At 41.0% G+C, this 25,811-nt stretch overlaps 1 protein-coding gene across 5 annotated transcripts in view; it reads left to right on the top strand.

The window, feature by feature from the left end:
* Window positions 1-25,811, top strand: part of MAPK8 (mitogen-activated protein kinase 8) — a 410,861-nt gene that overhangs the window by 36,289 nt on the left and 348,761 nt on the right. For 4 of the 5 annotated variants that reach the window (XM_069240892.1, XM_069240893.1, XM_069240890.1 and 1 more), the window contains exons 2-4: window positions 6,034-6,186; window positions 6,430-6,606; window positions 11,330-11,459. In XM_069240892.1, coding sequence (XP_069096993.1) covers window positions 6,485-6,606; window positions 11,330-11,459 — 252 coding nt within the window. In that variant the 5' untranslated portion in view covers window positions 6,034-6,186; window positions 6,430-6,484. The remainder of the gene's footprint in view (window positions 1-6,033; window positions 6,187-6,429; window positions 6,607-11,329; window positions 11,460-25,811) is intronic. The other variant, XM_069240894.1, reaches the window with a different exon arrangement.

The raw sequence follows: 25,811 nt of genomic DNA, 5'->3' as shown, positions 1-25,811 counted from the left end.
CTTTTTCAAAACCTTTGTATAGGTTTACATTCCTACCATACGTGTAAAATTGTGCTCACCTCCTTGTCACATCTTCAACACTGCTTAAGACGCTGAATGGTAAGGTATCAGCACACCATCAACTAAGAAGATTTTGTTCTACGCTCAATACTCCTGTACCTTTTTGAAACCTCAGTTCTACCCAATCTGCCTCAGTTATTTCCCTATTTAAATGTTTGAGCCATGTTTCCTGACCCAAGATAGTGTGTAGACTAGAGCAACTGAGTCTCGTCTATAAACACTTCAATCTACGCTGTTTTGGAATCTGAAAATCCCTTTTGCAGAAATCGGATATTTTTAATGCAGCTTTTTGTAAACCAGTCTTGCATGGTATGATATTCCTCCCTTCCTCCAGTAAATTCCCCCTCCAGTGCTGGGATGAATTGGGAATTGATGTGAATAGATGTGTGGGGTGGATGGCACTGTGGTGTGTCTCACACCTCCATTGTTGTGCTGGTCTCTTCTGAAATGCAGAGATAACTTGGCTTATACTCCTTAATGAGCCATACAACTTTCCAGAGGTTTCTGCCTGCAAGTGTTTGATACACACGTTACCATCTCTTCTCTGAACCTTGATAGTATGTGTATATATATATGTGTGTGTATATGTATATATATATATATATATGTGTGTGTGTGTGTGTGTATATATGTATATATATATATACACTATCTCTTTCTGCCTTCTCTTGCTCATCCACTGCCCATATAAATTTAGATATGACTTGCTATAGTTTTTTTATATCCCTTTCAGGAATAGGAGTTGGAAGAGATTGAAACACATACAGAAGATGTGGCGGGATAATACTCTCCATCTTCATTACATTAATATGCCCGATACAAGAGACCTAACATGTTCCTCTTTTGGCAAGGTCAGTAAAACGTTGGGACCTCAGGGCAGGTCAGTTGACAGTATAGCATTCTGCTACAGTCTTTGTCAACTTCATGCCCAAATTGTTGATCTGCTCCTTCATCCATGGAAATGGAGCCAAAGCTTTCAGAGCTCTTGCTCTGATTAGTGACATTTATACATATATCAATAATTCCATACTTTTCTTTATTTATTTTGCATCCAGGCACCCTTTTCAACGTTGCTAAATGACTGCTTGAATAAATGTCTGTATCTCTGATAACGTCAGCAGCATGTTGCCCTTAAAGGGCTACGTTTTGTTGGCCACGTCCCAAAACCTCACCTCCTTCACCTCTAGCACAGCACACATTCTTTTGACTGGTGACTCGGTGGTTCAGGCTAATAATATTGGCAAGAGCAGACAGCCTTGACTTATTCCACACTGCAAAAACGTCTTCTTTGTGTGCATGATATTAATTGTAATTTTTGCGCCTTTTGTCTGTTAGCCATAATCCATCTTCTCATCTGGTTGGCAAGTTGTATTTTATCAAGGAGGGGAATCTGGGAAGTCTCAGTTACCCTCTGAAATGCTTTCACTGTATAAACCCATCAGTAGTGCTGGGAACATGAACGTCTGGGCCTCTTCTACCAGATGGCCATCTTTTCTAATGTTATCTTGCTATTTACTGCCTTTCACAAGTCTTTTTTTGGTCAGGCTGCATGATAAACGGTAGTACTTTGTAGCCTACTCGTCAGCAAGTTACTGAAGAATTTTTCAGTGGGTCTGTACAATTTAGTCTTTCTTATCCTTTCCTGCCTCTGGGAGTACTGTAATTTCTGCTTTCCTTATGAATAGGGGATCATAGAATAATAAATGAAGCTGCCTATCTGCATGTGATCATAGTAGGCTCACTGTCAGTCTTAGTTCAGCTTCTATAAGTGCCTTAATAATCTGAGTTTCCAAAAGTCTCTTTTCCAATGCACGCCTGACGAGTAGCACAATTGCTTTTCCCCTTATTGTCCTTTTAAAACATTCCAGGTTATTGCAGTAGCAGTAGCAACATTACTGTATTGGTTTTGACATAAGCTGAAAAAATTACAATTAATGTCCTGCACACAAAGAAGATGTTATTATAATGCGTAACAAGTCAAGGCTGTCTGCTCTTGTCCATCACTTGTTGTTTTTGCCTTGTCCATATTATCAGCCTGAGTCACCAGTCAAAAGAATCTGCACTGTGCAAGAGGTGAAGGAGATAAGGTTTTGTGACGGGTCCACAGGAATTAGCCCTTTGAGGGCACATGCTGCTGACTATCTTAGTAGGGCTTTACGCCGTCTCCAGTCTTGCCCAGATGGAGGATTACCACAGGATCTTCTTTTAACCCTCAACTGCAGGACACTTCACTAAGCCACAAAAGTCTTCACTTTTCCTACTGAGAAACTCGCAGGCACAGAAGGGGGATTTCAGGGTGATAGTCCTTTTACCCCTCTCATTGGTCACAAGACCGCTTCATGTAAAATACGAGGAGGAGGAAGGACAGGAGTATGGTGTTACACATAGTCAGTCACAGCATCATGGCCATGACTACAGGGATAAAGATTCCCTGCACTGCAACAAACAGACCATACAAAATATACTATATTGAACCTTCCTAAGTGCCAGTACAAGAGTTGAACTTTACTTGCTCTCTTACGAACTTTCATTGGGAATATTTTCTATTATCATGGACCTATTTTGAGTGCTGTGGTATTCTTTCTTTTTCATTTTATTACAGTGTAACTGTTTCAGCTGCACTGCTATGCCTTTTGGTAGTAGGGCATAAAATACCATTCAGCACCACCCAAGTACATTATTATTGATATACTTACCAACCCATTTACTTTTGAATATTTCGAAGAGTTGCAATCAGCAGTACCACTACTACCTGCCTGTTTGGAAAACCTTTGTGAACTCCAGTTCTACAAACACCGGTCGTGTGGATTCCTACTCATTATAAATTGCTATGTCTCCAAGTGGCTACAGACTTGATCAGGAAGGAGGACTGTTTTCTGTTCCACCACAAAGCCCATCAAGTACGAGATGAGAATATAATTTCTGCACTGAAAAACCTACACCTCCATGTGGATTCATCACCTGACATTACTCAATTTAATTTGCTAATGAAAAGAGCAAAATCAAATTTTGAGCAGCTGGTGTCAGTAGTAGAGCAGACTGTGTCTAAATCACATTTCTCTTTGCACAACACCTCCAGTTAGGGAGAGGATGTGGATGGGCAGCTTTGAAAAGTGTGTATGAGCACTGGAAGTTACTTCCACTTAAGCAGCTAATGCCTTCATATTTGTTCGATGCTATGACAGGCAAAAGTGAGTGATTATGGCTATCTAGATGTATGGCAGAACAGGATAAGAAAGTGAGTGAGTCAAAAGGCCTTCATAGAAATGATGGCTCAATGGACATAGCTGCAGCAGAATTTTGTCTTATAACTGGCTTACCAGGTTTACTGACCCATGCATAGATAGCTATGATACATCTTTTTGACAGGAAGTTCAGTACTGCATTTTGGAAACACCTTTTGATGAGGAAAACCTGTTTGGAAGGCATGTAGATGAAGCTCTTCAGTTCATAAAAAGAGAGGTATATTGCCTGGTTTCTTGGAGCCCCATAGTGCAGAAGACATGTCCCTCTTCGAGATGTAAGACGCAGATGTTTTTTCACCTAAAGGGGCAGTTGTTAACCACAGAAAGTCTCTCAATAGTGGAAAGTGTACTATTTGTGTCAGTCCTATCACATATATAAACAAGTGACTGCCTCTTTCACATCCTAATCCAATGTTCAGCTCTGCAGGTAAGGTGCTGGGCCATTGATTTGAAGTGTCTTTGGAGATGACATTGACATCCTGCAGGTCACTGCTACTACATTTTGGACACTCACTTTTCCAGGTTCCGTTGGCGAAGGATTTCAACTTTTAATCAGCAGCGGCTGGAGGTTATCTGGCCAGTGGGTAATGGATGTAGTTAGTTTTGCATATATCTATGAATTTATTCAAAGACCACTCACCAACATCTGTAATTGTTACTAGCAAAAATTCTTTCTTTGCTCTGGCTCACTCCCTCTTTGCAGCAAAATCTCAACTAGAAGTATCAGTCTGCACCCACAAGTCACTTCTGGGAATGATGTCCTCATGCACTTTCTCAAGTCAGCATTGCAGGTTCAAAACATGTCCTTGGTAGAAAGAATTTGATGTGGAGCATCTTCAGACACTCCTCTCTTTTGAGGATCACTCCTGGAATGAAACAAGCATTAGCGTGGTGGAAAGCTAAGTACTGTGCAAGGGCGAGGTTCTTTTCCAGCCTCATTCAGTTCACTTCCTAATGACGAAGAGTAGATCCCTGGAGGCAAGGTGCACCCACCCAAAGGCTTGGCGTTAACTTGAAGTTGAACGAAAAAAACAAAAGCTCTGCATTAATATTTTCCAATTCAAGGATCTAACTAGGGGGCTGCAGTTGTTCTTCCTAAGGCTGACCACCTTTTCAGAAAGAATACAATGTTTAGTAAAGGCACAAAATAGCTAGAACTTTCGAGGGAGTTGCAATATGTTGAGAACTGGGAAAGTATTTCACTGCCTGTGGAATATCTGTCTGCAGTCAACAGCATAAAGTCAATGGCCACTGGATCTTTTTACATCACCACAGAAGAATTTATTTTTTGTTAACTTACAACCAAACAATGGTATCTGGGGTCAATAGGCAAGGTATTTTCTTTCTCATGTTCCAAGACCTTTGAGTATGCTATTTCTCTGCTTCGCTCATCACAGAAGTGATCAGCAAGATCAGGAAGACTCCTGCAGGCCAATTTTCATAGACCTTTGGAACCTCCCCAGAATTGTTTCACCAACTTTCACCACTTTTCATAATAACACCACATTCCACTTTGGAGAGAACCGGGCCTTCTCTAATAAAAAGCACCAAATTCAACATTGCAATTTGGATTTCTCTGTTTATCGGCATGACTTGAGTACCTTGGTTTCTCTCAGTTAGTTATTCGACTGGACTTCTGTGCAATTCTGCTTCAAGGCAGATACGCTTCAACTGAGTAGATTCATCAATTATAATGGAAAAGGTTCTGAATTTGTTGTGAATCTAAAGGTCTCAGTGTTATTACAGGTAAACCATGCCAGCTTTTGCTTTCCCTCTTGGAGTAAGTTAGGCCTCAAACGTATTTTCTTTGGGGTTCACCTGCCAGCAGTATCAAGATGCTGATGATAATCGTTTTCAACTTCTCTTTTGTGAAAGGGCTCTTCAAGGCTATATTATGCAAGCACTATGTTGCCATCCCTACGTTGTAACATATCCAGTTCTTGACCTCACAGGCTCTGTAACCCCACGTCAGCTCACTCAATCAGTAAATTGTATGATGAAAGACTACTGTCACTCTCTTCACTTGAGACATCCATTTTTTAAACTTCAGGTCGTCCCATGCTTTGATTTTAATTGGAACACACAGGTGCTCACCCGATCATATTAGGTAGGCAGTGTCTTGTGGCTCAGTTTTCCTTTTGTCATTCAAGGGACCAGGCTGCATGTTGAAACTGACTTCATCTAGTACTGAAGATTCCTTTGATTAATCACTGGATAGTTATGCAAACTGTTAAATGTCACCTATTGGTTTACCTCCGAGTTACCATTTGTAAGAAGCTATACATATTCAGAATTGTAGGAGTGTTCCAAGACAATATTAGGTCCCAAACGATATTGCTTTGTGAATAACCCAGCCAGCAGCATAACCACAAAAACAGGAGAAATAAATCAGTCATTTTATGTCTCACTTTTTGTGGTTGTCTTCCTCTTAAGTTGTTTTGGCATTGTCAAAGATGTTAAATATCCTGTTTCATTTCTCCTGTCATATTCAACAGGTCCATATGCAAATTATACAGAACAGCATAATTTTCTTTTCACTGCTTTAGGGTTTAAGTTCTCGTAATCAACACTGTTAACATGGCTGTTAGCCTTTGCTCTTGTTTCATGTAAAGTCCTTGAAACCTCTCAAATGAAGCTGTGTATACAGTTGCCATTCCAGCTAATATATTTGATGAGCTTTAAGTCGGTAAAATATCCTCCTGATCTCCATTTTTCTTTATCTCCCAAGGGTTTGAACAACAATCTGAATGATCCAAAAGCTCTGCATCCCTGGCTTCAACAACCCAAAAAAATAACTTTGACTTATTTCCAAGGGTCTGTACCTGGAAAGCTGTTTCTAATTCTATAGTGTGGCTGTTTGGAGGACTTCTAGCTAGAAAAGGTAATCTTGTAAATGCATAGAAGGCTGAAATGACATACTTCGACCTAACTCCAGTATAACTACATCCCACAGTAGCTATATACATCTGTTTGCAGTTCTCTGGCTGTGCTATTGCTCCGTTTATTGGCTGTGTTCGGTCCTTGTCCTCTGCGCACTTTCTTTTTATCCCTGTTGTTTTTGTACGCCAGGGTTATGGATGGACAGTTTCTTATTCTTCTCCCCCCCCCCCCTCTGTTTCCACAGTTTTTGACTACATCCTAGGTTTGAATGAATTGGCGATAGTAACATCAGTCTAGCCATGAGCAGAGGAAAGAGGGACAGCAACTTCTGCAGTGTGGAGATTGGGGACTCCACCTTCACTGTACTGAAGCGCTATCAGAACCTAAAGCCGATAGGCTCAGGGGCGCAAGGCATTGTTTGGTAAGCTAAAAATTGTAAATATCTTGAATTCTGCTGTTAACCTTGTTGCTTATTTTCATAAGAACTTTCACTGTACAGAGTTTTCATGATTCAATAACATTTTGAAGCAGTAGTACGGTATTGGCTGTATCTCTGTACTCAGACAAAGGACGTGTAGGGTGGAATATTGAATTATTACAATCTACTACCTTGTTTGACTTTATTTCTCCAATATTGGATCTTTCATCAATTCACATGCTTGAATCTTCTCCGTTGTCTAGCTGGGAGTCCCATAGTAGACATAGTGAGAGTACAGTCTTAAACATAGAATGGTTCTACCATGGTCACAGAAGTAGCCTAATCACATGATTATAAAATAACTACTTCTGTGCCAGTCAGATCAAAATACTGTCTTCACCCTTCACCCACCCAGATTACCATAGCTCAGTAAGGAATTTACCTATATCTCCGTTCTTAGACAAAGTGTGTGTGTGGGGTGGAATGTGGAAGTAACACCATATACCACTGTATCTGACATTATGCAGCCTCAAGGGGGCAGATGCTTTCATCCCCACCTTCATGGCTTGAACAGATTACTTTCACACATCTGGGATAGTTTTTCAACCAGAAAACTGCTTTGCGAAGTGCAACCCAGTGTTTGTCCAATCACATGTTCATGTTCATTCTCCTTCTCATTCTCATATTGGTATGTTAACTAACCTTTTTCTTAGTTTGCAGGACATATGAACAGCTCCTTTTCACCATTATTTTGTGTTGGTGTTGTGGTGACTTAGTGCCCCTACCTGTAAAGTATTAATATTGTAAATTGAATTTATTGGTGACTCATTAGGAAGTAGCTGGTGCTTTCATCAGAAATTCCTTAAAGTTTCTGCACATGTTTACATTGTCAATGAAAAGTGGTCCAAATGCACTTCCTTACACTTCAAACAGGGGTGTTGTGAAACCCATGGAACTCTCAGCTTTAACAGCTGCAGCAGGAATAGGTTTCTTTATTGGCCTCTTAACTGCAGCTTGGAAGACAAAAGCTTATAATTATTGCTGAAAGGAAGGAAGAAAGAAAGGATGGCAGTAAAGGAGGATAGACAAATGTATGAGTAAGTGAAAGGATGGATGGGGTGGAAAGATGGGTGGGTAAAAGGATGAATGTCTAGGTGAAAGAGTGAGTGGGCATAAGGGTGGGTGAAATGATGAAGGTTGTATGGATAATTGGGTGAATCGAGGGGTGAGTTAAAGTATGGAAGGGCTAAAGGGTGGATGAATGAGTGGGTGAAATGATGGGTGAATGAGTGGGTGAGATGGTGAGTAGGTGGGTGGATGAAAAGATGGCAAGGTAATTGGAAATCTAAGAGGATGGATGGGTAGATAAAAAGATGTTAATGGAATTCTTGAATGGATAACAGAGTAAATTTAAATCCGAGGATGGGTGAAAGGAAGGCAGAGTAAATGTCAATCTGAAGATTTATGGTTTGGTGGCTTGAAAGGATTGCACAGTAAATGAGGATCTTTGAGGATGGATGGCTAGCAGAGTCCATTGAAATCGGAAAGGATGTGTTGATGGATGGGTGAAAGAATTTCAGAGTAAATGGAAATCTGAGGATTGATGGTTGGCGGGATTGAAAGGATTGCAAAGCAATTTGAAATCTGAGAGGGTGGGTGAAAGGATGGTGGAGAAAATGGAAATCTGAGAGAGTGGGTATAAGGATGAACTTATTTGGTAATTTGAGAGGATGGATGGATAGCATCCTAAAACAAAATATGGGAGAATGGATGGCAAAGTAAATGGAAATCCGAGAGGATTGATAATGGATGGATGGATGGACGGATGAATGGATGGGCAAAAGGATCAACTAATGTATACAGGACTTTATAGATGGATGTCATATGATGGATGTGTTGGTGGATGGATGTATAGATGGATGCAAGCATTGATGATAGATGTCGTTATGGATGGATGGTTTGAATTGCCAGTGTATGGATGGAACGGTTAAAGATTGAATGATGGATGTAAGAATAAATGGAAATTGTAAAGGTGAAATGGTGGTTGTAAATGGGTGGCTAGAAAGATGAAAGTATTAATAGATCAGTTCTTGGATGCATGAGACAAGGGAGCTCTTCTAGGGAAGTTTGGGCTCAAATGCTTTGCTTGCTTGATGCCATCAGAGTTTGACTTCAAAGTGGAAGGTATTTCAATTTTCTGGCTACTCCCTGTTCTAAAGTATCCAGTGTGGGCTCTGGAGGTTCATTCGCTTAAGGCATATAGCTTGTTTGGCATCGTACATTTGTGCCTGTACCAGCACCCTGTAGTAGCAGGAATAGATATGGTCAGAACCAATGTATTGCTGGCATCTGAGATGTATGTCTGACACCACCCCAGTGCTGTTGTGGCTGGAGCTTGTTGGCGGCCCGTCCCCTCTATCGTTCTTATTGTCTGCTCCCACTGGGTGCCTTCTTATTGCAAACAGAGTCCCTGTCCTTCATCCTTTCCACTTGCTGCTTGTCTCTGTGGTCTGGGCCCTGCTTACCATATCCTGTTACAATCCAAGAGCGAGCATTATTACTCTGTCTTGAGTTGTAATTTTTGTTGAAGTGCAACACGCGCATGTCTAGCTTTTTGTTGTAGTCTCTTGGAATAATAGTGGGCGAAGTTCAGTCAAACCAATTTTTGGTCAGCGGAAGGGGACCAGTAGTTATTGAATACTAAATTTAAAGAGTCTGTCATCCCATAACAACTCCATAATTGAGACCACTAACATGAGTCAAGATTGCTTCTGTATATTGATATGAAGGCAAGCTCACGTTTGCCGGTGGCAATGGCTTAACAGGTGCGTAGAGTATCCTGTTAAGGGTGTGGTATTACTTCAAATAATGTAACAGTCTGTGTTACCACAGGTTTCTCCTAGCATTTCACTGGAGACTCTTATCTTAAGATTCCATTTACGACAAGAATTATTCATATATAATTCCGCTTTTTACTGTAAAATTTCATGGCAGCCAGGAATAGTGTGAATGTTCAACAATGCAGTGCATATAGCCTAAAGTTTCAGTAAAAACTCTACAGAAGACAGCTGCAATAATATTCTCTTCGAGCTGAAAATATTTAATCTGTTGTTCATCCCTGAATCCATAAAGTTGTTACACTTATTAAAAGTGGGTAAATTGGTTAGAACTAATGAGTTCCCTTATTCAGTAATTAACTGTGAATTGGACAAATCTGAAATAAATTATTGGTGAGTTTTGAAGAAAGTATTATTGTTCCTTGTGTGAGTCTTACAGCAGATGCATGGATCCCTATACCAGGAACCTCTCTTTCCAGAAATGAATCAAAGTTAGATAAGTTTTTACTGAAATTTGTTGGAAGTCTTTAGTTGTATGACATTGTAATAAATTACTACACCAGACATTTTCCTTTGGAAAGGGAAGCAAAACCAAAGTGAATATCTGTCCCTGAAAGTCTGATGGCCTGTTTAATTTCAGTGTGTAATTTGAGTCTGTCATTTTCAGTGGGTAAGCTGCACAGTGGAAACACTTGTCATAGTTGTTTTAATTAACATAAAAAAGATGTAATCATTTCCTGAGGCCCTTTGAAAAGGGCATACTTAAAGGCAAGTTAAAACATGGGATATTAGGACTCTTTTTAGCAAATTGACATCCACAGAAATTCTTTGAGTTTTAGTGCTACTTGAGATTGTAATCATCATGGTAGCATGGTAAGTAGTGCAGTGAAGTTGAGCACATCCTTTCTGTTGAGACAAATTGGGTTGAAATAAGCCAAAATTTGACAATATTTAGGCCAAAATCTTCCAGTCCAAATCTAATAATTAGATGGGTTATTAAAATGCATAGTGACTTCGCACAGATTCTTATCTTAGCCCACCACTAGCTATCAGCGATCTTTGTAGTTGTTATGACTTTCTTAACCATCATCAAAAGAACCTATTTTATTTTGCAGAATGTTACAGCAGGCCTTCATCTGTAGTTTGGCAGAAGGTCTCTCCCATAACTTTAGAGAGATAGCGTTGTCAGCATAGCTAAGAATCTATCCATATTTAACATTTTGAGATTTAGTAGACTTTATTATAAAACTTGGGAGTAACCTCCAAAATTTCCAGTGACTCCATGTAATCCATTTGCATTTAACATTTCATGCTCCTGATCTTTCCTTGATCTTCGTAATCAGTGCTAGAATTGTTTAGGTTATTGGCTATACTTGTACATAGTTTTGCCACAGCCCAACAATTGTGCCAATTTTCTTCTACAAGTCTACCCAGAATCTGGGCTTTGGCACTTCTAAACTTATCCAACATGTATGGAGTGACAAGATGGTGTAATATAGATACCTGTACATTGCTCTGTATCTGATCTAATAAAGGTGCAGGGTTCTTCATCATGTAACAAAATATAATTGAATATCTGTCTTTGAGGATCGAAGTCTAAAACATTGTGAAACAATACAGGTACGACAATGGTATAGTCCCTTGATATAACTGGGCACATTTGCAGAGAGTAAAGATTGAAGAGGAGACCAAAACATATATTAGTAAATCCTATGCAGGGAGGAAACTTATCTACATCTAGTTCCTTTCTCACTGTTCTCCATAATGTTTGTTGGTAGTAGACAGTGTAGCCTGCATTTGATATCCTGTTTATGTGCTTGGTTGGGGGTAGCGGTGTGCACTGGTTTGTTTTTTTCATGTCCTGCAGTGATGGTTTATATCTCTTACAGTGCTGCCTATGATTCGATCCTTGAAAGAAATGTTGCAATAAAGAAGTTGAGCCGCCCATTTCAGAATCAGACACATGCGAAGAGGGCATATCGCGAGCTGGTCCTAATGAAATGTGTAAACCACAAGAATGTAAGTGATAGTCTCCATGGCTGTCTTCTCATTAGCAAGAACTTACCAGGGTATGTGCTTATTTTTTGGTTGGTTTGCTAGCCATTCACTATTGAGAACGAGGTTTAAGGGTGGTGGCAGAGGGATGGGGTGTGTGTAAGCCAGTGCTTGGTATTTGGCTCTTATGGTGATCAGCGAGAACTTGGTTTAGATAAGGATGGAAAGTGTACTTGTATGTTGGGGGTGTATTCATAAATAAGCCACTGGCTCTACTGTAATTGGTAAGAGCAAATAGTATCTGTGAGCAATTAAAAAGGGGTGAGCGAGATCTATGTTCCAAAAGGGTATTTGCCTCTAAGAGTTCTAATAAGCATTGCTATAGGAAAGAAACGAGTCAATTGCTCTGTGGGTGCTGTATATATCTGACAGAGGGCTGTTCCCTTCACCAGTGAACAGTTTCAAGGAATGTTGATGCTGCTCTTACGTTTGTATGTTTTGTGAGATTTAGCAGAACATTGTCACCTTTCTTTACCTACACCTCTTAGTGCTTTCATAGTTTGACTATAACATATTGTGTATTTCAATGTGAGAGCCAGCACTAGTACTGCTGAACCCTACCAATGCTAGCAAGACGTTGGAGGTGTTAGCGTTGGGATACTGTGTCTCCACATGGACTGGCTCACATTGCACTGTTGTGGTGCCATACCATACCTTCATCAAACTCTGCTATGGGTTCTTGAAGAGTTTCCATTTGTCTGTGCCTCTTGAGATTTTATCCATACCCTGTATTCTGCTTTGTGGTAAATATGTTAACTTGAAGGATGATGAAGAAATGATTCCCTGCTCTAGGCTTGTACATACCACACTATTGTTCTTAATACTTCACGTCCTGGGACTGCCACCTGACGGTGTCTGTTTATTGGCTGATTGTCCGCTATACGATTTGTGGCCTCATACACCCTGACACTCCTTCATTCAACCATATACTTACTCTCTTACCAATATACAACCTTCATCTTAGGCGAAAGTATGCCCTGATACAAACACTTGTGTCTGGCAGTTGCTATTCTCATGGATACTTCTACCTGCAGGTTGCTCACCTCTTGAATATTCCATGCGCCAGACTTTGTCAGGAACCTTTAAGTAACGCTTCCATGCTGGTAGGGGCCACTAGTTCCATGTTAGTGCTGGATATGGCGCCACAGTGATGTTCCTTGAGTCATAAAGTGACCACCACAGTGCCCTGATGTTGGTTCTTTTTCTTTTCTACATCCTTTGTCTCAGATCCAGAGTTCTGTTCCTTGTTTGAAAGATTTCTCTTCCCAAAAGGTCTGTACAAATATGGTGCAGTGCTCGGGTTGCCCCTTCCCCAAACATTCCTGAGGATATTAGAAGTCAGTTACAAACTCCCACAACATTTGTTTGTGGTGTCTGGGGTGAGAGCATGACACAAGGCCGTGCGACTCCTGGCTTAGCAAGCATCTGAAGGCAATCATGGACAGGGAGGCCACACTTAGAATGGGTTCAGTTCAGCTTAGGAAGATGAGTATTATACTCTGTTGGTCTCAGACTAGGTCTGTGTTGCCCTTCTCCCCTTCTTTTTATGCTTGTGGTGTTTCTTCCTGAACAACAATGAAGAAGTAGCAACCTCGTTCTTCTTACAAGTAAGTACCTTAGACGCTGCCTGCCTGCTGTGAAGTTGCATCTAAACCAGAACTTGTGATTATTCGACTTCCTGAGGACACATAACTGACTCTGTCACCGCAAGGGCCTCCTTGTGACTGTCCGCCCTTGAGGGCCTTTCCACTACTGCAACAGTACCCCTTCCTGCCTCAGACCTAGGCTGAATGGCTCTGGGTGTAGATCCTGCCTTTTTCTTCTAGCAGTGTTTGATATGTTCAGACTGGCGGTAGTCACTCTATGGAAAGCCTCTGGGCCCCATTGTCCCCTTTGGGGATCCTATATGGGTTCACCCCGTTCAGTCCTTTCCTAGTGCCGTTCAGCTCCATTACATACTGGCACAGCAAACGCTCATACCAATGGCAGCCTTCTATCCGTGAACCGGACGCTGCAGCTGATACCATCTTCAATGCCAATTTGCAGCGTTGACTTTGGCGTCAACATTCTGTGCTCCACTAGGTCCTCCTAAAGATCGGCCCCTACCTAGATCGCAGGAGACAGTACATGGTTCCAGAAGGAGTTCCTTCCTCTCCTGAGGTGGCTACTTTCCATCCGAGATTTGCAAGGTGGCAGGGATCCTTGAACTTTTGTTATCTATGGTGGAGAATAAATCTAACTTGTTGACCGAAGTGCTGCAGCCATCTGATCTGCTGTTACCTTCCAACAAGGCTGTTTTGAACCAGGTACGGTAATCTCAGGAAAAAAAGGAAAAAAAAACATTTCTTCCCTTGCCGTCAGTAGGGTGGTGGCAAAGAGATGTAGACCTGCCCAGGGATACCCACCATTCCTTTTTGTATGCACGTCCCCAGCAAGCTTTACTGTACAGGCTTCATGCTGTCCATTTCCAACCACCATAGTAGATGGGGAGTCTAAAAAAAACTCGAAGCTGTTGGGAACAAAAGCTTTTCTTCATCAGGTAACATATTGCTAAAATCATTGAATGCCTCATGCCTACAGAGTAGATCCTCTCTTTGTGGGATATTGTGATTGAATGTATGAAGTTCCTGACGAGTGGTTGCAGTGCTTTATGTTGGGCAGCATGCTTCTCCGGAACCCAGGATTATCTATTAGTCTTGTGTAATTGTGATTAGTCGTGTTCGCTCAAGGAAACCATTCCATGCATTCGCTTCAGTTTCTTTATGGTAGATTAAGTTAATAGGAGTTCGTTGTTCTTGTTAGTTTGAGGCTGGTGAGATTAATAGATGAGCTGTAGGCGATATTAAGTTGCAGTGGTATGGCTTTAAAAAAAAAAAGAGAGATTGTGATCTTTGACGTGAAATGTATGCATATTCCATAAATTCATTAATAGTGATTAAAGCAAACATGAAAGTAACTTAAAAGTTGTGCACATTTATAAATAGGCATGGAAAGGAGAAGAAAGGGAGAAGGGGGTAATTCCAAAGGAAAATGAAGAGGTGTTCATCAGATTTTAGGTAAAGATATTTTTTTCATGCCAGATTTTATGAATACTGAGGACAGTTTTTGAGACGGCAAGCAATTTGAGGATGCAGCACTCTAGACAGAAGTAACATCATTTTCACATGAAGGTAATGCTATATTTGGTACTCTTTGATTGGTGACAGATTCTGGCAACCGGTGTGTACGGTGTAGGCTGTAGCAAGATCACCCCTTAAGCAATAGTGCCTTGGTGCAAAGCTTGGAAGAAGAGTCTGCAAGTGATGGAGCAGTGTTTTCTCAAATTTGGCTCACTCCCAGTATTCATTGTAAATTAAAGTAGAATTCATTTTGGTCACTTCTGGTTTGACCTGGCACAAGATGAAGAGCGAGTACACTTTTCCCGGGAGGCAGGAGTGTATTAACTCGCATTCCTGTAGCTTGAGGGAGGAGTTCCAGACACTTAAATTTAATGAAGAATGTTTTGTTATTAATGGGCTACTGATTAGACTTCCTTATAGCACTGGTGTTTGGTACATGGTAAAGGTGAGGAGTGGAACTGCAGTCTGTACTGCACCTCCTTTAAAGACAAAGAGGAAGCTAGCATTTCAGGAGGAATTGGACACTATGCAACCTCCAGCTAAAGTGCCAAAACAGAAGGAGAAACTACCACCTCCTCAGTATTTCCCCTCCTCATTCTCCTCACTTACCTACCTCTCCTCCCACTAGCCCTAAACCAATGCATTCGCCCACTCATTCATATGATTCACAATAGGACACTGTTAATCCATGGGATCTTTATGACCCTGATCCCATCCCAAGCAATGATCCAGACAGCTACCCCTCTAAACCATCATTACCTGAGGATAGTACTGTATATAACCAGGTCACAGCTAGGGATGCAGCCTGTCATGGGGTTACCATGCATACAGAACCACTAGAAGAGGATTTTTTTATTCAACACATTATCCTCAACTCATTCTAGGTGCCAATGCCTTCGAATGCTCCCAGGCCTGGTAAAACATGAGGATCAGATTTTTTAAGAACCTGTAAAGGCACTCATTATAACACCTAGAATAGAAAAAAAGTACAAACCTGCACCTTCTGACCCTGATTATATCACCCATCAGGTACCACCTGATTCTATTGTAGGAAAGCAGGAAATTCGATGCTGTGGGGAAAAGAGTTGCTTCCCAAGCAGCAAACCAGTGCAGGATAGCGAACTCACAAGCGCTACTAGCTCTTTATGATGGAGCCCATTGGGATGAGATGCAAGATATAATACAGCATCTCCCCAAAGAACACCAAAAAAGGGCTCAACAAGTAGTGGAGGAAGGGCAAACTATCACAAACAACCAAATAAGGTCTGCCCTAGATGCAGCAGATACAGCTGCTAGGAGTGTCAATACAGCAGTCACTGTACGTAGATATGCATGGTTCCGTTCATCTGGATTTAAGCCAGAAATACAACAGGCTGTGTTACACATGCCTTTCGATAAAGAACATCTTTTTGGGCCAGAGGTAGGCACGGTAATAGAGAAGCTACAAAAAGACTCTGACACAGTAAAAGCAATGGATGCACTCTATTCTACACCACATAGGGGGTCATTTCGTAAACCTCAATTTCGAGGTGGTTTCAGACCACAAACCTCAGAGGCGTCGACATCTCAGACAAAACCAGCCTACCAAACACAGTACCAACATGGTAGTTTTAGAGGCACATTTAGAGGACAATTCCAGCCCTCTAAGCAGCCTGCAACACACCCAAAACAGTGACTTCCCTCACTCCCTTCCACTCCACACCTCTCCTGTGGGGGGAAGATTACAGCAGTTTCACACACATTGGCAAAATATTTCCACAGATAACTGGGTGTTATCAATTATCCGCATTGGTCATTGCCTAGAATTGATGAACACTCCCCCAAATATTCCACCAAGGTTTCACAAACTAACCACAGAACACACAATTCTATTACAAGAAGAGGTCCAATCTCTACTACTCAAACAAGCAATAGAATTATCAGTCAATCAGTCCGCTTTATTTCGGTAAATAATATACCATAAAAGCACAATACAAAATGTTTAAAAGGGATAAAACATAAAAACATTGACCTTTAAAATATAACTTTAAAATACAATTAGAGCTTAAAACAAAGCAAGATACGTATTGGTTTAAATAAATATACAAATATGATCAGGAACTTGCAATGGCTACTATACAGTGGTAGAATTAGTTTCACAGTCTCAGATAGGAACAGGAGTTTATTCACTAAACTTTCTAATTTCCAAGAAAGATGGCACCCTCAGGCCAATATTAGACCTCAGACTCCTCAATCTTTACATCCTGTCAGAACATTTTAACATGGTAACTTTACAGGATGTCATCCCACTACTACAAAAACAAGATTTCATGACAGTCTTAGACTAAAAGAATGCGTATTTTCACATACCCATCCATCCTCCCCACAGAAAATATCTCAGGTTTGTCATTCAGGGAAAACACTGCCAATTCAAAGTGTTACCCTTTGGAAAAACAGCGCCAAGAGTATTCACAAAGTGCTTGGCAGTAGTGGCAGCTTACCTAAGAGGACAACATATACATGTCTTTCCATATCACAATGCCAAGATCATACACGTTATGTAATACAAACCTTACACACACACACACACACACACTAGGTTTCTCAATAAATTACCAAAAATCACACCTCAAACCAGCACAAATACAACCGTATTTAGGTGCAGTACTAAATACTCAACAAGCTCTAACATATCCAAACACACAAAGGATACAAGCTTTTCAAAACCCAATTCCACAAATACACCCAAGTCAACAATACACTGTAAGATTTGTCATGAAATTCCTAGGAATGATGGCATCTTGCAATGCAATTGTTCCAAACAAGATTAAACATGCGGCCCTTACAACAGTGCCTTGCACTGCAGTGGTCACAGGCACACGGTCAACCCCAAGATCTAGTGTTGATAAACCACCAAACATATATGTCCCTTCAGTGGTGGAATTCTACCAATCTAAACAAAGGGAGGTCATTTCAGGACCCTGTGCCTCAGACCATAATTACAACAGATGCATCAATGATTGGTTGGGGAGCTCACCTAAACAATCACAACATTTAAGGACAATGGGATATCAAACAGAAAAAGCTACATATAAGCCACTTAGTTATTAGCTGTCTTTCTGGCACTCCAAGCTTTTCAACCTCTTCTCACACAGAAGAATGTTCATATACAAACAGACAACTTGACAACCATGTATTATCTCAACAAACGGGGGGGGGACACATTCATCTCAACTGTCCCTTCTAGCCCCAAAAATTTGGAAATGAACAATCCACAACCAAATTCATCTATTAGCATAGTACATCCCAGGGATAGACAATCAGTTGGCAGACATCCTTAGCAGAAATCACCAACAAACTCACGAATGGGACATTCATCCTCAAGTACTTCAACAGTACTTTCAAAAGTGGGTAACACCAAACATAGACCTGTTTGCAACAAGCAAAAACACAAAATGCCAAAACTTTGCATCCAGACACCCACATCCCCTATCCAAGGTCAATTCTCTGTGGATCAATTGGTCAGGGATATTTGCATACGCTTTTCCCCCGCTCCTACTCCTTCCTTTTCTAGTCAGTAAGTTGCGTCAAACCTCACTCAACATGATACTCATAGCACCAACATGGGCACGTCAGCCGTGGTACACAACATTACTAGATCTGTCAGTAGTACCACATTCCAAACTCCCATGCAGACCGGATTTGTTAACACAAAACAAAGGTCAAATCAGGCATCCAAACCCCAATGCTCTTAATCTAGAGATTTTGCTCCTGAAGTCATAGAATTTGATTACCTAAAACCTCCACCAGAATGTATGGAAGTAATTAAACAAGCATGTAAACCTACTACTAGACAGTGCTACGCAAACAAGTGGAAAAGATTGGTCTACTACTGTCAATCTAAAAACACTGATCCACTTACAGCATCTATACAAGATATTGTATGCTATTTACTTCATTTGCAACAATCAAATTTGGCTTTCTCATCCATCAGGATACACCTTACTGCAATATCTGTATACTTACAGTATTCAACATACTTCTATTCAGAGTTCCTGTTATTAAAGCCTTCATGGAAGGATTAAAACACATTATTCCACCTATAACACCACCTGTTCCATAGTGGAATTTAAATATCGTACTTAGCAGACTCATGGACCACCTTTTGAACCGATGCACTCTTGTCAAATTCAATTTTTAACATGGAAGGTTGCCTTCCTTGTAGCTATTACTTCTTTAAGAAGAATTAGTGAAATACAAGCATTCACTCTTGAAGAACCGTTTTTCCAAGTGCACAGATATAAAGTTGTACTTAGAACAAATAAAACATTTCTACTAAAAGTAGTATCTCCATTTCACATCAACCAAACAGTGGAATTGCCAGTCTTCTTTCCACAGCCAGACTCTGTGGCAGAAAGAACTCTTTGTACCCTAGATCTCAGAAGAGCTCTTATGTACTATGTAGACAGAAATAAAGATTTTAGGAAAACAAAGCAACTTTTCATTGCTTTCCAAAAACCACATACAGGCAATCCTATATCAAAAAAAGGTTTAGCAAGATGGATTGTTAGATGCATACAGACATGCTATATCAAAGCAAATAGACAACTTTTGATCACTCCTAGAGCACATTCCACAAGAAAGAAAGGTGCGTCAATGGCATTTTTATGAAACATACCAATGGTTGATATATGCAAAGCAGCCACATGGTTAACTCCCCATACATTTACAAAACACTACTGTGTTGATGTTTTCTCACAGCAACAAGCCACTGTAGGCCAGGCTGTCTTAAGGACATTATTTCAAACGACTTCAACTCCTACAGGCTAGCCACCGCTTTTTCGGAGGCCTAACTGCTTTTTAGTCTATGTATAGAATGTGCATCTGCAGCTACACATGCCATCGAACGGAAAATGTCACTTACCCAGTGTACATCTGTTCGTGGCATGTAGTGCTGCAGATTCACATGCACTCTCCCTCCTCCCCGGAAGCCTGTTGCCTAAGTTTGTTTACATTTTTACATTTTTACATTTGTATATATGTATATACATTTGCATGGGCATCTATTTGTATTTCTATACCCTATCACTCCTTCCTTCACCCTCTGTGGTAAAACAATCTTACAATGTAGTCGATGCCCATGCGCACTGGAACCGAGAGGAGGAGTCATTCGATCCCATGACTCCGAAAATACTTCTTAGAAGAAAAACAACTTGTAACACTCTGAGCCCAACACTAGATGTCGGAAGAGCTATGCATAGCATGTGAATCTGCAGCACTGCATGCCCCGAACAAATGTACACTGGGTAAGTGACATTTTCCATATGTATGTATATTTTTACGATAAGCCCTTTTTTTTTTTTTTAGGTCGAGCCTAGGCAGCGCGCATGCGCTCTCTCTTAACATGTAATCATCTTCTGTGGGCTTTCACCATTCCTATTACTTTCATTTGTTTCTTGGGTAGCCTTTCAAAATTCCCTTGATTTCACAGGTAAATGCTTTACGGTTGTCCACCCCTCTTGAGCCTGCTTTGGTACCGCATTGGAGACTGACCCTACTACATGGATTATTCATGATCAGCCATATACCTTAGTGTGGTGCACTACTTTTTTTCTTTTGCCTCTCTGTTTCTGTATGTTGTTTCTTCCTCTTCCTCGTTTTTGGGCATGCCGCTGTTTCTTTGTGGAATCCGTGCCCAAAACTGCAAGCTAATGGGAGGGAGTCTTTTTAAAAAAAAATTATTTATTGTTTATTTTTTGGAAGCTTCATGTAGCCGAACTCGATTGGAGGAGCGCTTTACATGAGTATCACTAACGTCCATTAAGTTTGATATAGTGCAGACTCGATCAGAGGAGCACTTTACATGTGTGCCACTTACGTACAACTTTAGCAGTTGAAAAATATACAAACTAGCACATTTTAGACAGAAATCCTCAACACGGCTCCTGCAGAACAGCGGGAGAGTTGATACTGCAATAATCGCTGTACTCTAGAATCTCACACCATAATGCTTTGCAGGACATTTCTTTTTCAAAACATTTTGTCCCATAGCTCAGCCAGTGGTGGTGCTAGGACAATGGAAATACCACTTAACCTTTCAGCGTGATGCACTCTCAGTCTAGGTCGTCTCTGGGTCCCCATACTAGGTTCGGGGGGGATCCTAAAACAGTACTCTCCCACCATTGAGTGTCTCTTTAAGCTCTCAGGGCTGGAACTTTTGTTTTACGACTGGGAGTAGACTTCGTGACTATATTGTTGTCGAGGAAATTGTGCATTATCATGATGTTACTGCTTTCTACTTTTGAGGTAAAGGGTAGCTATTTGATGAATCTCATGTTAGACTTTGTATATTTATTTTTATATATTTTTATATTCTCTTTGGATATTACATATGACCCTCTGGGTGTGCATTACACAACTTCTTTATTCGGTCTGCATGCTCTACCATGAAGTTTCATTTGTTTTTTGCTTAAGATATTGAGTGCTTTTTTCTTGGGTTTAGCTTTTAGGTTCACTATTTTCAGTGCACATTTTTCATTGGCTTTAGATTTTGGTCTTTTACACTAGGGGTCTTTGGTGATCTTTTTGATTTGTTTTTGTAGCACACTCTAAAACTTTTTGTCCTTTAGTCTGGTGATGCTCGGGTGTTCCTGTTTTTTTCAGTTTTTCTTTTTCTTTCTTCCTTGTGCTTGAGACTTTCCTCCTTCTTTTTCAGGCTTATATTATTGGGTTTTGTTACCCGTATCAGAAACTTGAAATTTGTTCTCTACTCAAATGTTGTATCTATGCAATTTTCTAGCCCTCAAGAAGTCGTGAGGGATTTGGTCCCGTGACGAAACACGTGTTGGCTTGTTTTGCATCTCAAGACCTGTCTTGCGTCTTGACTTATCATGTGAAGCTCCAGCGATCGGATATTTTGGTTATTCCATCTTCAGAAGAACTGTTCATTATAATAAACTTTGAGATAACTTGATCGGTTACACTTGGACTGGCGATATTACCTAATTGGAATTGTGTAATTACTTCACTACATCATTTGTTACAACTTTGTATATATCTATGCCTATGTTATAATTGTTTTTGAGTGCCTCACGTAGGTAATTTCATTTGATTTGTTTACTTTGTAAACGTTGGAGGGATGGGTGTGGTCCCTTGTGAGTGCACCATTTAGTGACTCTGTGGCCAAATATTTATCCTTGAGCGCCCCTTTTTCCCAACTATTCCACACCCCTTCTTTTTGTCCATGTAGGTTGATGACTGCCTTTCTCCCATTTGTGCTGCTGCCAAAGAAAAAAACAGTGAATTATCTAGTTATCTAAAACACTTTAATAGCATTACAATGCTGTGTGTTCCATTAAAACTTAAGCTCAGGCAGCTGGATAAATAAACAAATTGATCACAGCTGTGTGGAGGGCATGTACTTTTTAGGGTCGAGCCTGCGTTGCATGCGCTCGCGCATGTGTATCGCAACGAGGCGCTTTAGTGTTTAGAAAAGGGCTCGGAGTGTCACGTCAGTGTTTTTCATTGGTTCATGGGCTTGCTTAATAAAATCTGCTTGCTTTCATTAGTCGAAGGCATGCATAAGTCATGCTTTTTCCGGTGGCTAGCCCTCCTCGAGCGCATCGACCAAGTACAGAAAACATGCGAGGCTCGCTGTTTTCTGTCCAGCACGTGGACTACTTTTTCTCTTATTTACTAGCGCGATTTTGCTTGGCAGAAGTCGAGCGCTTTACATAGTTAATTGCACTTTTTCGGGTTACGTACATAAATGCACTTTTGCCGATAGGTGAAAAGTCGGGTTAGGAGTTTACAACGCTATCAGCTCTAACATGAGCAAACGCGAGACCCGTTGCATTGCAAATGCTTGTTTGAAGCCCTTCTGCCCAATCAAAAATGTACTCCTGGCTCCCAACATGTGGGCAGAGCCAAACCTGCTCTATTGATGCTCACTTAATTGTCAAATAACAGCTGCGCTGTCAAGCCCCACCATAAACTAGCACTGGCAAAGCTAATAGGTCTCGTCTACGCAAGAGCTATTGGCTTTGCTAGTGTGTTTTAGTCATGTTGTACATCAGCATGGCTACTGCTCAGCATGACTAAAGGTTAACAGAGCAAATGAGAGTGCCATAGAGTGGTGTGCATAGAGCTGCAAGTCGTACAGTGATTTGGCGTAGTGTTGTGGAGGAAGTAAAGTGTCAGAGTGGAAAGGCATCAAGCAGAGTTGAAGGGGGGGAAGAGTGGAGTTAAATTACATGGAATGGCATAAAAGCAGTTTCCTAGAGTGGCTTAGATTGCCATTGAATGAGGAAAGTCTTGTGGAGTGGCATAGTGTCATCGAGTGGTGCAGAGTAGAGGAGTGTGTTGTAGAATAGAGTGGAATAAAGTGGCATGGATTGGCATAGAGAGAGTGGCATAGAGCGTTGCAGAGTGGAGTAAAGTGTTGTGGAGTTTGAATGGAGTAGAGTTTAATGGAGTAGAGTGTAATGTCCTAAAGTGAGGTACTCTGACGTAGAGTGCAGTGGTTTAGAGTAAAGTGCACTGGCGAAGAGTAGAGTGGTACCACACAAAGTGCATTGGCACATGGTAAATGCAGTGGATCAACATAAAGTGCAGTGATATAGAGTGAAGGGATGCAGAGGAGTGGTGTAGTGTAGTGGCCTAGAGTGCAATGGTGTACAGAGGCCTAGATTTGAGTGGTGCAGAGTTGAGTGTCCTAGAGTACAGTGATGTAGAGAGGGGCAGAATAGAGTAGCATAGAGTTCATAGGTGGAGTGTGCAGTGTTGCAGAGTAGAGAGTCGTAGAAAGCGGTAGTGTAGAGTGGTGTAGAGAGCAGTGGCATAGAGGGTGGAGTAGAGGATCATAGTGTGCAGTGGTGCAGAGTAGATTGTTGTAGAGTGCACTAGTTTATATTGGAGTAGATTGTTTCAGAATAGTGAAGTGGCGTAGAGCAGAGTAGCGCAGGCTGCAGTGTAGTCCGGAGTAGAATGCAGTATAATAGAGTGTAATGGCATAGAGTTCAGTGGTGTACAGTAGTGTAGCGTTCAGTGGCGGAAAGTACAGTGTTGCAGAGTTGAGTGGTGTTTATTAGAGTGCAATGGGACAGAGTAGAGTGCATTGGTGTAGAGTGCCGTATTGTGGAGTGGTCTGCGATGGTGCAGAGTAAAGTGGCGTAGAGTTTAGTGATAGAGTGCATTGGCATGGAGTTGTGTAGAGTGGAGTGGCATGGAGTGCAGTGTGCAGAGTGGATTGGCATAGAGGGGAATGCTACAGAGTAGAGTTTAGTGGCAGAGAGTGCAGTGTTTTAGAGTAGCAAAGTGCATTGGTATAGGGAAGAGTGAAGGATTGAGTAGAGAAGCTTTGAGTGAAGTAGACTGCAGTTGTGCAGGATAGATTAGAGTGGTGTTGACTCGTAGAGAGTAGAGTACATTGGCATACAATGGAGTGTTGTGGAGTTTTGCAGAGTGCAGTGTTGCATAGTAGAGTGCATTGGCATAGAGTGGTGTAGGGTAGAGAGGCGCAGAGTGGCGTAGAGTGGTGCAGAGTAGTGTTGAGTGACTGAAAGTAGAGTATACTTGGTGCGTTAGTGCACTGTTGTTACTGACAACACATCGACAGTTGAAGTGACTATTTCATTTGAGCTTACAGTTTTACTGATTAAAAATATACAGCACACAAACGATAGTGTGTATTGATTTGATTTAAAATTAAAACATTTGTTTCGACCACACCTCAGAATTAACAAAAAGGTACTTCATTTGTTGTTTCCTAATTCTGGTGTATTAAATATCTGCACAGATAATTTATATAAATTTAAATATTGTTGAGTGCTAAAAATAAAATAACATCCTTAAGCCTTCCTCCATCACACCCCTAGTAGCCAGCATGGCTGTCACATAAAACCTCTCACTTTGAAGTCAACTAAAGAAAGGTAAATACCAAACTCCCTCGGAGACAGAGTATCACTTTTGATCTCTTGTCTTTGAATGCCCAGCAAATTTGACTGGCTAAGACAATGATTTTAAGGCCTGTTTACAGAAATCGAACACAGGTGGTAGGATACAGTAAACAAGTGATGGTCTACGTGAGTGATTAGCTCAATTTGGACAGCCTGAAACAAAGCCAGCAAATAGAAACCAAGCAAATGTGAGGTACCATTCCAACGGTAAGCAATGGGCTGAATGCATTCCTAGGAAAGCTTTCCAAATGTCCCCAAGATGTCTTTAGTAAACCAGACAGCTTTGCTGCGTGGTAGGTTTCACTCTAAAAATGATCCCTCGCCTCCACAGTCGGCCAAACTGCTTAAAAAAGCTGCAGATCAGCTGAGCAATGTTCATCTGATTTACTTGTTGCTGATAACTGCCAATAAACAATGTGCTGCAGCGGATTAAAGAAAGGGGACAGTTGTGTGAAAGGCAGTAGGCGGTTGTGATAATTTTGTTTTAGTTATTTAGCATCCTTAACGTTTTTCTCATTAACAGTGTAAGAAATAAAAGCAGTCATGCATAGAAGAGGTGTAGGGCAGCGGGTACTAAACCAGCGGGATCAGTAAGGGTGTGGTTTAATTTTATAGACATCATTGAGGAGGATGGGTATACATCTCTTGAAATATACTTACTCCAGTATTGGAAGAAATGGGAGTCCCCGGTGTAATACAAAGCTGTGCTCAAGTGCATATAAAGATTAAGTGTATTAGGCCTTAAAATTAGAAACATACCAGTCGTTTTGTAAAAAGCAACCAATCAGGTCCCACCACCCTCTAGAACCCTCCTTTGAGGAGCTGACTTCCCTCAGATTTTCCGCAGCACGTCATGCTTAGGGGTCTCCTTAGGCTCCGTTTTTCTCTCCGATATTATTTTCTGAGGAAATTTGGATTATTTTTTCTCTTCAGAAGTTCTTACATTTGGGTGCTTCAAACTGACAACCATGTCAGAGACACCTAAGAAAGGGCTTTTTAGAACCTGTGCTACCTGCATGAAGAAGAGGCTGCTTGTGGATGACCAGTATAAGGACTGCATATACTGCCTCTATCCTAACCATAAAACTAGAGGCTGGAAGGACATTTTCTACTAAAACCCTAAAGGACAGAGAGGGTCGTCTTCTCATTTGGCTACAAAAATTAACATCCAGCGACAATCTGATTTCTGATGAGGATAGTGCCTCCTCTTCTGTGTCTGTTGTCAGGACACCTGTGAAGAGAGATGCTGAGGAAATGTCCGG

Source organism: Pleurodeles waltl, chromosome 6 (genome assembly GCF_031143425.1).
Source record: "Pleurodeles waltl isolate 20211129_DDA chromosome 6, aPleWal1.hap1.20221129, whole genome shotgun sequence".
NCBI classification, from domain to species: Eukaryota; Metazoa; Chordata; class Amphibia; order Caudata; family Salamandridae; genus Pleurodeles; species Pleurodeles waltl.
The sequence above is the reverse complement of the archived record's forward strand: the minus strand, read 5'-3'. Positions and strand labels throughout refer to the sequence as shown.